Source organism: Girardinichthys multiradiatus, chromosome 6 (genome assembly GCF_021462225.1).
Source record: "Girardinichthys multiradiatus isolate DD_20200921_A chromosome 6, DD_fGirMul_XY1, whole genome shotgun sequence".
Classification (NCBI taxonomy): Eukaryota; Metazoa; Chordata; class Actinopteri; order Cyprinodontiformes; family Goodeidae; genus Girardinichthys; species Girardinichthys multiradiatus.
In genome coordinates this window covers 10,494,449-10,508,449 of record NC_061799.1, presented here as the reverse complement: position 1 = coordinate 10,508,449, position 14,001 = coordinate 10,494,449, and the positions used below count along the sequence as shown (strand labels likewise).

Below are 14,001 nucleotides of genomic sequence, written 5' to 3'. Positions count from 1 at the left end.
ATTTCTTATGTAGCCCCTTATTTTGGTGCCATTCTTTGGAAAACAGTCTGTCTGTTGTCTGTGCCCTCCTCTCTTCTGGTTCTCTCTGTACCGTCATGTCCTCCCTGATCAACTCCATCATCTCCTCATCTCTGTCCCTCTTTCTTTTCTGACCCCTTCTTGCTGTCTTCCTTCTCCATCTGGTTTCCCACCACTCCGCTTGGCCCTGGAGTGTCCTCAGGGATGGAGGCAATTAGGACAGGAGGTGTTGTGGAAGACCTCTGTCCCAACACCTCATCCACAAGGACAAATCAGGGCCAAGTAGCAGCAGTGGGCTTTTCACTGACTCCCTCTCCTGACCCTGTATACTTGCAATCCTAAAGTTAGAAAGAAGAAAAAAGGAGTTGACTAAACAGAGAAACCAATAAGACTTTTAGAAATATTTTTTATTTGTGTGTGACATGAGTAGTTCTGAACATACTGTATATTTCCTTTTCATATTGTCCCAGTTTTTTTTGGCCTGCAAGGGGGTGACCTTCTCCTGTTGGCCATATTCTCCAGAACTATCCTAAACAAGCAAAAGGAAAGAGGGGAAACCAAAAGAAGTATGTTAATCACTGGATGGATATTTATGAAAGTTAGAAAGATAGGAGTTATTGAAACTGGACAGAAACTGACTGCAAAGAATGTTGTTATTGTACCTCCAAGCCACGGTGGCTGAGTTTTAAGCTCCAGTAAAAAGGTGGTCATTCTCACCCCTGAGCTCAATAAACTGGCCCGTCTGCTCCTTTGTCCCTAAACAACAAAAAAACCCATCTTGCTTAATATCAGTGTAAAAAAAGCCTTTTTTTAATTTTACATTTGTCTTAATTTGCAGAATATATTAAAATATTTCTATGCAAATGCCTAAAACAAGCTCTTTCAAACTTTTCACTTCTTTACTGAGATTTGCTTGCATTTGAAAGTATATTTCTCTTCAGCTGTACCTGGAATCACGAATTATAATGCTAGCTGAATTATAAATATACTTTTAAAAACACATATAGCACATTTCTTCATCAAAAATGAATATATAAAAGCTTATTTATTCTCAATCACACTCTCCAGCGATACGGTAAGATTACATAAAATTGTCCATTTATTCAGGTTAACTTTAATATCACCTGTAATGTCAAATCGACTTACATGAACAAATGACACAATACATTAAAATAACACTGACACAGACTATTAGAAATCACTTGTGTTTAACGTTCACTGTGATGACTGCCAGGGGGAGCTCAGTGCCGACAGTCCGGTCAGATCTTTCCGGGTCTAGCTTGCTGGCGGAGGCAAGCGGGTAGTTACTATCGGATCAGAAAACTCTGAGCACGTCGGAGCACATTTGAAATTAAGCGATGTCTTGAGAAATCAAGCAGATTTTTCACGTCTGCACAGTTATATTCCCGCACTAAAAACATTGTAAAGGTTAATTTGTGTCACAGAAAGTGTAATTTTTCAGTTTACTCACAGCTTTTGCCACTGTGGTCCGGCATGGCTGCCCCTGTTTGACCAAACCGCTTTGACCCGCAATGAATCATGGGAAAAGATGGACCGCGAAGGATACTCACAAGTCATCCTTCAAATCGGGCAAAAGAAGGACACATTTGTCGGCCGCATTTGACAGACCTTCCGCCCGGCGTTGTGACGTAATCGGCCCACAAGTACGGACTTGGAAGATCCAGCCCCTGAATTGGGACACACCCTCGGCCTGCACATGGATCCTCCTCCTTCCTGTTTATTGACCAATAGTAGAGGAGCTGGAGAGAAGAAGGCAGCCCTCCTCATTTGCATAATGAAGGAGAAATGCATACAGTAAAGGAAAAAGAGAGATGAGGAAACGCAAAAAGAACAAAGGCATGTGTAAGGAAAAGGAAAAAGAAAATATTTACATTTCTTGATGAAAATGCATGTCTAAGGAAAAGGAAAAACAAAATATATATATTTCTGCTTTTATTTTTAATTTTGTCAGGATCGGTCCTCCATACCAGACGGGCTGGTCTGAGTATTTCAGAAACTGCTGATCTACTGAGATTTTCATGCACTACCATCTCTAGGGTTTACAGAGAATGGTCACACTTAGAGATTTGATTGTACTAATGTAAATAGTTCATTATAATGTACATATAATCTTTTCTCAAATTGTTCACAATGTACATTTTATTTCTGTTCTTGTCTCTGTTTATAAAAATTTGTGTATTTCAAAAAGAAAGCTATGAACACAGCAAATAAATGTGTGGTTTGAAAGGGTTTTGTGCACCTTTTTTCATTACAAGTTTTGAGGGATACAGCTATGATATTTCTGTATTTAGGAAAATATGTATATTAAAAAAACAAAACGATTCTTTTTTTGTTTTTCTGGTGGTTAATTGCACTTTTTAGTAATTTATTTAGTTAATATGGATTTATCATAAACAAATTATTATAATTTAGGATGTAATTGAAATGCTCCAAAAAATGGCTCTACAACATGCAAACATGTAAAAATATGGTCTGGCGAACTTGTTCTATGGTAGTTCATAAAAGGTTAAAGAATTCCTGCCCACAGTTCATTTTCCTTTGTGGCAACACTGCGTAAGCATCCTTATTAATGGGTCAATGAGGGTCAGTAAATTTGATTTAAATTCATCAGATCTTTGCTCTAAATAGTTAAATCTAATTTTCTGAATGGAGAATCTTGGATCTGTTGCAACCATTGTTTCTGACCTACAAACTATGTGTGGGTTGAATGTGAAACTGCTGGATAAATAAGGTCCAACAGAATGATTGAACAAAAACATACTTGTTTTCATCGGTCACTGGATCCAAATAATAAAAACCAGCAAGCATTGCATGAATGATGTGAAATTACTTTTATGGTCTGCTGTGATGAAATATTTCTATTCGAAGGCTTTGCACTTCCAGTCCCATGTATACATAATGTTAATCAGATGTGTTTCCCTTACATGTGCCACTGGAGCTGGGGTCAGAGGAATTACTGAGAAAATACATGATGTTTGTGTTTGTTTCCCAGCTCTATCAGCTTTTCTGGATTTTATGTTGTCACCCTGTCTCTGCGGCCCCTCACTCATAACAGCATGAGCTGGCCTGGACTAAATAGCTAATTTTCTATTGGCCCCAATAATTTGTCTGTTCACTGACAGCTTTTGACAGAGGTATACTTTTGTGGCTTATCCTGTTGTGCTGTTGTCCCTCCACATGATTGTGAACATCAAACTTGAAACACAATTTATATTTCAGCTTTTTTTCCATAATTAAACAAAGTAACTGCATCCAGATATAAAACAAGGTTTTCTAATTTTTTTAATCTTTTTCTAAATGGTTTCACTCAGATGTTTAGTGATCCTATCCCAGCAAAGCAAATACCTCATTATAGGGTAAGAAAATGTCTTAAAACATCTTACAATCTACCAATATATGCTGTTTACTGGCAGAGAGGAACAGCTCTCACTCTTTTCTAAACTGGCACTTGGCTTGCAGTAAGCATTGATGTGGTTATCCATAGTAGAAATCTTTGCATCTGTGTCATAAGATTTTTCTTTTCCCAGGTCTGAGTGAGTTTTGGCAGCTTTCTCCCTCTTCTTTTTAACATCTGTGATTTACCCAGTCATGGTGTTGAGATCATTGTTTGTTGACCATTGTTTGTTGAACCATCATCACTTTATTTTTGCATATTCCCCAGTGCTAATGCCGCAGAGTTTTGCATTTTCAGAATGAAATGTAATACTTTTTATGCCGTAAGTTGATTTGTATGTAAAAAAAAAAGGTAAATGAAAGTGAGTGAGTACAAGGCAGTTAAGAAGGCAGCTGAAAGTTGCAAAAAACAGATGATGTAATCTACGTGATATCGAACTCACAATGGGCACTCAGAAAGGAAATAGAACCAATAAAGTCTCCAGCCTAAATGTGAATTAATATAGTCATAATTTATTTGTAATTTATCCATTTAAAAGAAGGAACCTAGGACACTTATTATCACAGAGGAGTACCTAAAAGGTCCAACAGACCAGCACCCTACTTTGTAGTGTTGTAATTAGGACCAACTAACCTAAGACTGAGTCAAGAACCAGACCAAGTTCAAAACCATTGCTTTAATTGTAATGTAACTTAAAGAAATCTGACTTTTCAATTTTTAAAACTTGGTAGCATTTGAATGCAGCCAAGAGTTTCACTTAAGTTGCAGTAAAAAAAAGATGTTGCAATTGTGGCTTGAGAACAACCTCGGGGTAAGACCAAACAGAAATCTAGTTCTGATTGAGACAACATCAAGACTTTAGAAATGTAGTTGAGATCTGGTCTAGAGTCCGACAACATTACTCCCTAGAGATTTAAAAGAGCTATGTGGTGATTGGACTCTTGCTGTAACTATCCACAGTGGAAAATGAGTAGTTGTCAGCAAAAATCAGATAAATGTCGGTAGATGTAAAAAACTCTGCTCTAGTTCTGACCAGTATGGTTACTGTGATGAACACAGGTGTGCAATAGCACTCCATTTTCTTAATTATTGAAGACGGTGGTAAAACAACACATGTTCTTAATCCATAAACTTAACACTTCCACAAAATGTCCTCAATGGTCTGGCTGCTGACTCCATGTAAGTTATTTAAGAGAGGTTTAGGGTTGCCTATGAACTGTCCCCCTTAGCCCTGTGTTGTTCCACATCTGTAAACAAAGATTTTGCATATGACAAACTTAGGAATAAACAGTTGTTTTACAATCCTGCGGCGACAACTGTTGAAACACAGATTTTGTGTGGGTGATGAGAAAGCTGCCCTTCACCAATTTAGTTTCACAAATCTTATTTATATGGTAGTCCACATTCTGTTTAATAAAGGTATACCTCCAAAGGCTCTCATTGTGTCAAAACGTGTTTTAAAATTATTATCTGGTTTACATAGAATGGTTGAGATGCATATTGTGAATTGCTTTGTTAGCACTGTCAAGATTCGTAGTTCTCCTTTACGTCCTTATATTTGTCATAAAAGTCCCCTTTGTCATTACCATGCCCTTGATGCACTTTGTATGGTGTAGCTCATATATGACGCTTTCCGGACCGTGGTAGTTGATGAGTGAGAAATACTACCACCTCAAGACACATCCTACTCTTGTACAGCCACAAGTGTTTTAAAAAAAACTAATATAAACCATGATGCTTAAAAGTTTGCAAAATCTCACCATGGTTCACAAAGCAACTGAAAATGAGAAAATAAGACATCTAAATCTAAAAATGCCTCCTTTTTAACCATATATTATATGTTAAAGCTACATAAATATTACAAAAATGGAAATGACATTTCTAAAAATGTGTACCTTATCTGCTAAGGTTGAAGGGAAATTTAATATAACATAATATACTTAAAATATATTTAAAACTTAGTTTTTAAATTAAAAAAGCTTGAAGTGTTGAAATGCTTAAATTTCCTCTTCACCTAAACTAAAACAAAGAGAAAGAGCTTATAAAATTGATTGATTTAAGGATCCCAGGCCCATTCCAATTGCCAATTCAAAGAAAGTTAGATGAAATGAGACAGAATGTGAATTGAACTGAATTGATCAGCACTTCAAATAATAAATGCTTTCTTGAAATGGCAAAAAGTGTGAGTGGTCTGAAAAGCACGGGATACCATGACTTTGGTGGAATGACATGAAGGGTTTTGATCATTTAACGCCAAAACATATTAGACTTGTTTAGTGAGACCTGGGATATATGGAACTGGGATGACATTTGTCTTGTTAACAACATCAAATATCAGATTACTGGACTGGGATTCTTCCCTGCAGTGAGTTTTTCTCAGCACAATTTTTACCAAATACAAATAATCATACACAAGCCAGTTCACATATTTACTCACACGTGCATATACCAAAAAACCTTGCCAAGAATATTTAGAAATGACTCACCTATATCATATCAAAACAACTTGAACACATGAGAAAAGGCTGGTGTCAGTGGCTCAGGTCCCCCCAGCCTGACAGCAATGCCTAAGAGATCTCAGCTAGAATCCTCCCTCTTTGCCTCTCACCTGTTTATTCATGAAGACATAGATGACCGGGTTGATGACTGTGCTCGTTTTAGCCAAAACTGAGGGAATTATGCTTGCTTCGGGCGTGACAAGGCCAGGCGGCCCGAAGGTGGCCAACAGGGCCATGATCCCATATGGCAGCCAGCACAGTAGGTAACAGATCACCATGACCACCACCATGAACAAGACACGCTGCTCACGCTTCTTGCTCAGTGATGCATTGATCCCACTCACCTACAGACAGCCCAAGAAAAGAGAGGGGAAAGAGAATCAGGGTTAAGGGCATAAGAGACTCTTAAGATGACACAGTTTGTCCTGACATTTAGATTGTGATAGCTGGATCTCTCCTATTTGCCAGAGTTATTACAGGAAAAAAGGTTGATCTGAGTAAAAAAAGGGCAGATAAGAAATGCTGAAGTGAGGGAAAAAGGGGGCTTGTGAGGAGGATAAAAAGCAGAAACGAGAGATGTGAATCACGAGGAATGACATTAATAACTCTAAAGAGTGATGAATTGCGAGTGACAGAAAATCACTCAGAATACTTTATTATCCATCTTATTTGAATTTGTCTGGCAAAAATGTTTTTTTCAGACCTTAGCCATGCCTTGCTCGTTCTTCCTCATTCTTCAGTCAAAGGGCACGGAAGACGTTATACATTTCTCAGGTTTAGTCGTAGTGGGTTAAATGCTGTCAGATTCTTATAAGGTTTCTGAAGAATCAGATGATATTTTTGGTATTAGCTCTTTACAAGTGCCACTATTTATAAAGTTCGGCCGCTGTTTATAAATATTGGATTAGTGCGATTAACATTAATAACTGTAAACAGCGGTCTGGATGTGTAATCCCTTTATAAATGTAGACCCTTACCTTATTTTATAAGGTTTTAAAAAGGCTGTCGACATTTCCAAATTCTGTATGTTCCAGGACAGACAGCAGGTGCATTGAGCCTTTCTGTTATCTGTTATCCTTCTTGTTATCTACCTACTCTTTCCTAATTCAATGAACAATTCAAGAGGCAGGTATGTCCTGTGCCAGACAAGTACTGTACATGAAAAAGTTGGGTATGACAAGAACAAAGCAAGTACCAGATTACCCAGGATGGAAATGACTGGCACCTGCAAAAAATATCTATTGTAGCCTGAAAGAACACCTGAGATGCCTCCTTAGATGATACAGTTTCCGTTGTAATAGCTAATCACACCTTTTGTTCCTCCTTTGTCTTCCTTTGTGAACACATTACTGAAATAGCTTTGATTTGAGTTTTCTTCTTTCAGTAACAACTTTCATACTGAAGTGTGTATTGGATAAGGGGACCTAGAATATCTTAGGTATGATGCACTCACTGATCTAAAACATATTGGATTTTTGAGTTTCAAGCTGAACATCAGTCGATTCCAGCCATTAGCCGATTTCTTGATGCCTCTCTAATCATTTACTGTGAATCATTCCTATGCAATCAAAGCAACATTCTGTGCATTTTACAAATGCCCTGTAAGAGTTGTAGTTTATGTCAGTTGGTGAGGCTGATGCTGCATTTGTGGTAGGTTTATGAGAAGTTCAATAAGGATGTAGAGCTACAGGGATTGCGAACTAGTGGGTAAAGGCCCATTTGAAGCACTAGTTGGTTCGAGAATCTACCCTCATGTCCGGGTGGCGGATTTTGTGTGACTGGGATATATAATAAAAACCTGGTTCAGCAGGAAAATATGATGTGGAGTGGCAAAATGGGCCGCCGGTCATGTAAATCAGAATCAAGGGTTTCTCCAAATATGGACCAGAGGTTGCAACTGGTACATGGAATGGTACTTGAATTTTTCAGTAATGGGTCTGATATTATATCAGCTCATGGACATAACGCCGATAACAGCTTAGGCTCTGTACCAACCCCTTATTTACGGATGTCCTTCCTCCTTTCCTAGAATGGTTCTGGATGAGCACTGTTGGAATTTGCCACTTCTGACAGGACTGATGTGATTTTGCATTAAACAGACAAAGATTACTATAACTGTGCATATGGTGCACCAAATAGCAAAAGAGATTTGAACCCTTTAAGTGATAGCTGACAGTTTGTTGGATGTAACAAGGGATCCTGGAGTAGGATAATGATGATCAGACGTTAAATAGTAGCTGCTAGCCATGTTCAAACCCGGGGGTTAGAGGATAAAGGGCTTCACAAGTACACTTGGCGCAACACTACCTTGAACATACAGTACAGACCAAAAGTTTGGACACACCTTCTCATTCAAGGAGTTGTCTTTGTTTTCATGACTATGAATATTGTAGCTCACACTGAAGGCATCAAAACTATGAATTAACACATGTGAAATTATATACTGAACAAAAAAGTGTGAAACAACTGAAAATATGTCTTATATTCTAGGTTCTTCAAAGTAGCCACCTTTGGCTTTGATTACTGCTCTGCGAACTTGGCATTCTGTTGATGAGCTTCAAGAGGTCTGAAATGGTTTTCACTTCACAGGTGCCATGTTAGGTTTAATAAGTGGGATTTCAAGCCTTATAAATGGGGTTGGGACCATCAGTTTTCTAAGTAAAGAAAAACGAGTGGCCTTCATTACTTTAAGAAATGAGGGTCAGTCAGTCCGAACGATTGGGAAAACTTTGAAAGTGTCCCCAAGTGCAGTCGCAAAAACCATCAAGCACTACAAAGAAACTGGCTCACACGAAGACCGCCCCAGGAAAGGAAGACCAAGAGTCACCTCTGCTGTGGACGATAAGTTCATCAGTGTCGCCAGCCTCAGAAATCGCAGGTTAACAGCAGCTCAGATTAGAGAACAGGTCAATGCCACACAGAGTTCTAGCAGCAAACACATCTCTAGAACAACTGTTAAGAGGAGACTGTGTGACTCAGGCCTTCATGGAAAAATAGCTGCTAGGAAACCACTGCTGAGGACAGGAAACAAGCAGAAGAGACTTGTTTGGGCTAAAGAACACAAGGAATGGACATTAGACCAGTGGAAATCTGTGCTTTGGTCTGATGAGCCCAAGTTTGAGATGTTTGGTTCCAACCACCGTGTCTTTGTGCGGCGCAGAAGAGGTGAACGGATGGACTCTACATGCCTGGTTCCCACCGTGAAGCATGGAGGAGGAGGTGTGATGGTGTGGGGGTGCTTTGCAGGTGACACTGTTGGGGCTTTATTCAAATTTAAAGGCGTACTGAACCAGCATGCAACCAAAGCATATTACAGCGGCACGCTATTCCATCCAGTTTGCGTTTAGTTGGAGCATCATTTATTTTTCAACAGGACAATGACCCCAAACACACCTCCAGGTTGTGTAAGGGCTATTTGATCAAGAAGGAGAGTGACGGGGTGCTGCGCCAGATGACCTGGCCTCCACAGTCATAATTTCCCCCTCAGTACGAGGGGAAATTATGAATTGTTCAGTCGATTTAAAATTAGTTTGGCTGAATATTTTTCAATTTATAATTTATCTTTACCCCCCCATTATGGTTTATTAAACAACACATACTGGGTTGAGTCTGTTCAGCGGCCAACACTCCAAGGCACTACACTCAACTATTCCTTTCGAGCCTGTTCTATTGAGAAGTGTCAGTGCCCCTAATAAAACTACCCACCGCTGAAATCTGTGGTGTACTTCATGATGATTTGTCCCATGTGTGTTAAAGGAGCCAATTAGATAAGGTCAGCTGATGCAATACACGACAGCTTTTCTGATGTATATTACTCTTTACAGAGCCAATATTTTCTGTTCTGCCCTCACAAATGGAAACACATGCTACTGGGACTTTAGCTAGAACCATGTGCTTTAGTCAGATGATACTAAAGCCTGATTCATATCTCCTATTCTTCTCTACTATATGCTGGACCACATAGCCTGTGTGATTTATAGGCATAATGTGCATCAATATCCCCAGTCCTACTGAATAAGACCATAAGAGAGGACTCAGGGCTGTAGTCGACCTATTGAGCGCAGTGAAATGGTCAAAGATTCCTCTCTCTGTATGCTCCAACCTTGTGAAATATTAAAGCATAGGACTAAGTGCTGTCCTATTGGCAACTGTTGGTGGTACAAAGTACTGACATTAGAGGAAGCAATGATTGTCCCACTGGTCATTTAAAAAAAAAAAAAAGTTATTTCTTTATTTTGTTCCCAGAAAATAAATATATATACCTATATGTGTATTTACACTATTGTTGCTGCTGTTACATCTGCTTCCAGATGTTCTAAGACTTTGATTTGACAGCATTGTGACGTATGATAGATTGCCTCAGTTCCCATTTTAATTAAAAGCCTGTAGACCACATTTGGTTCTGGATGCCTATCTTTTCATTAATCCTTTGAGCTTTCAGCATTCATACAAATAGTTCTGCTTTCATCAGACAGGTGTGTTTGTATTTCTTGAACAGTAAGTCCCTGTACAAATAAATACTCCTCCATTGTGGCAGACTAATCAAACTTTGCCAGGGACTGACATCCCCTTCACATTTTTCTCATCTACCCCCAAGAGTGTTCAAGAACCTTGTGAGATTTTTGTTCAGAAAAATGTATGTATGGAACAACTCCTTCAAACTCTCAAGTTTCTTTGAAAAACTAAGTGCAAAAGGTTGAGCGCAGGTGCTAATTTAGTCAGTTTGGATTTATAATGTTGGATCTAGTTAATCTGATATGCAATGTCAACTATGGTGGGTTCAAGTCAAAAGAAAACTAGCATCCTCATTTGATGAATTTCAACACTAACGTGGAAATTAGATGCAGCCTCCCAATTCCCTTTACCCTAATATTGTCGATTTATAAGGAAAGACATAAAATAATTATGATTACCACACCCGCTATTATTGATTTACATTACATGAAAGATGTAAGATAATTATGATTACCAAAATATACCAAGGATGGATGAATGAATGGATGGATGGATGGATGGATGGATGGATGGATGGATGGATGGATGAATGGATGGATGGACGGATGGATGGATGAATGGATGGATGGATGGATGGATGGATGGATGGATGGATGGACGGATGGACGGACGCCTATCTCCAGCTGCCATCAGGCGAGAGGCTGGGTACACCATGTACAGTTCACCAGTTCATCACAATATTAATTTTATACTTATTAGCTCTAATGTAATAAATATATGTACAACAGAAAAACTAATGGTATCAGGATTTTTGAATTTGAACAACAGCTTAGGATCCACTGCCTAAGATCAGGTTTGCATGTTTATGTAAGTATGGACTTCCGGTGCAGCAGAGACAATGTTATGTTGGAGAATTATTACTCCATTATAGTGAACCATTATGTTTAGCTGCTAAAGGTTTCATATGATGTTTATGGTGGATTATATTCAATGAATTATTTTTTTTTACATATTATTTATTTGAGGATTACATTGGCTAATTGCATAAATGCTTCATAGGCTTAACAAAACTGTCTGATTGCAGTAGTCTGAATGCTATGGGAGACGTGAGTAGAAAAAAAAAAAGCCTACAACTGCCTTATGGTTAGACAGGATAGATTATGCATAATATAAAAAAAATTAGCTTCTGAAACAAGAAATTTTAAAGACAGCTGGGCCTGAGTTCAGGATTCCTGAAAAGGATGTATGTTGCTCTTAATCCTCCTAGATCCCTTGATATTTCTTTCAAATTTTGTCAGGCTGTGAAGAAATTTTAATTTGTCATATGTTGTTCCTTTAAGTCTTTCATGTAACTTTTAAACTAAATAGAGCAATTTGTGTCCCTCTGGGATTGTTTGTGTCACTGACCTCCATTCAGAATGCATTTTTTACACAATTGCAATTTAAAATGTATTGCTTATTCTTTTCCACAAGGTGAAGGTATTGTTGATTTTACAAGATATTATCAGAATCAATGTTGCTTCGATCACAGGGTCAGTTGGTAACCCCAAACAAATTTTTCTTTTGCATGTACAAGTGTGAGTTATTTTTTTATTAAAATGAAAAGTATTCTCACTAGTGCTAAAATTAGCATAGGTTAGAATTTTATAAAAGTTTTGAACATTTATGTATGATGCGGACTGAAATTAGTAATGGCAGAAATATAAAATGTATATAAAATATAACATGTATAAACAATTTTCCATAACAATTTTTAAAAGATCTCTTTTTGTGTTCAAAGAACACAGGTGGAGCACAGAACGAAGGGATCCCTGAGTGTTAAAACAATGTTACTTAATGAATCTGTATATGATTTAATTTCTAATATTCATGCAACAATCTATTTTACGAGCTTCTGAAAAGTCATGGCATTTAGCAGGTAAGGAAATTTTAATAATCTGCTTATCTTTTGTGCGTTATTTCACAAAGGAGCAAAAACAAGCTTCTTCATGCAGAATAACGAATAGCTATTAAGTTGATTTTATTTTACAAGGCATGTTATGAAGTTCTACCAAAATCTAAATTGCATTTAAAGGAGGGAAACCTGATGTTGGTGCTCTACATGCCGGGTTTTTGGACCTCTTAACAAAAGACCCGGAATTGCTCATTGTGGCCACTGTGGAGCACTACTTCAAGGGGAGTGAAGGGGAGATATATGGGCCTTGGCTCGTTTGGTAAAACTCAGCTCTATAGGCCTCAGAAAATGTGTGATTTCATTCTGGTCTTTGCAGTTTTGCACAATATTGTGCTAGACAGTCTGGTGGAATATGTTAATCTGTAGCATTATTAAGCATTCATCGTTGACTGAAGGTTGCTCATTCAGCTGAGTGGTCATTAAATACTTATTTTTGCCAAGCATTCTATGAAAAACAACAATATATTACACAACATTTGAAACTACTTTATTTGTGTGAAAAATTATGTTTCAGGATGTATATGTGAAAAAAAAAATGTTTTTACTGTTTTTTGTTCATTTATTCCATGGGTAAGCTTTCCAAAGTTAGGGATAAAAAGCAGTGTGGTGTATAAATGACAACCGGTTCCAGCCACCAGACCTATGAGCACTTTACTCTTCATGCACAGGGATTGGCCAGTATTTGTACATTTCAGAAACCGCACATGTAAATCATCCTATAAGTCTTACTGTGGCCAAATCTGCACCAATGATTGTCTTCAACTTCTCTGAGGTTAGGCTGAGAGGGTAACAGGTCCAAAAACTAAACTGAGGAATCCCCTCTCCTATGCAACCCTCTTCAGTTAATTCTAGGGATCCAAAGCTCTTCCAAGGCCAGAAGATATGTAGTCCCTCCAGCAAATTCTAGGTCTGTACCGGTGTCTCCTCCGAATAAGATGTTCTCAGAAAATGACCAAAGGTGGGTGGCCTGAGGGCCTCCTGATCTGATGGAACAACTGCATCAGCTGACTCCTCTCAATGTGGAAAAGTGGCAGCTCAACACCAAGCACTCCTCAAATTATAGTGTTCCTGACCGACAGGTCCCAATTAACAGCTTAAAAGTGTATCTCCAGTATTCTTTGCGCCTAAAACTCATGCAAGAATAATAACAATCAAACCTTTCTTCTCATGAGAGTAATAGCTTTATTTGTCTCTGGTTTTCATGCATAGACCAGACTATATTAGAATAAAAAATACCAAATGTTTTCATGCTGTTCTCCAAACACATTTGATTGTAGATGTCTAAAGGTAGACAGATTTTAGTTGTTTCATATCATTTTGCATTAAATCAAATGTTTCACCCTTGTGAAAATAAAATGTTCACCTGTCTGGTTGCTAAAAGCTTTATTTTAATTCTTCTGCCATTTCCACTGGCAGACTTTTTAATTTTGTAGTATCAGGAGAGTTGGTGGTTAACAGCTGCTATTTGGGCTCTAATTAAAGGAACAAAATGCAAGAGATCACAGTCAAATTGAAGAAATGGAGAGCAATCACTGTGTTGGCTGGGTGGCTGGCTTACTAACTGCCCTTAAAAGAAACTATTTCACATGCTAATCAGCAATCCCCAAAGGTAAGTAATTAATATTTATGTGTTGTGTCCTTGTGATGGCACATATTAGCAC

General features: G+C 38.1%; 1 protein-coding gene across 1 annotated transcript in view; it reads right to left on the bottom strand.

Annotated features, from left to right (window-relative positions):
- The window catches only part of LOC124870549 (vertebrate ancient opsin-like), a 132,467-nt gene that overhangs the window by 35,618 nt on the left and 82,848 nt on the right, over positions 1-14,001 (bottom strand). Inside the window, exon 3 of the mRNA XM_047369301.1 lies at positions 6,042-6,275. Coding sequence (XP_047225257.1) covers positions 6,042-6,275 — 234 coding nt within the window. The remainder of the gene's footprint in view (positions 1-6,041; positions 6,276-14,001) is intronic.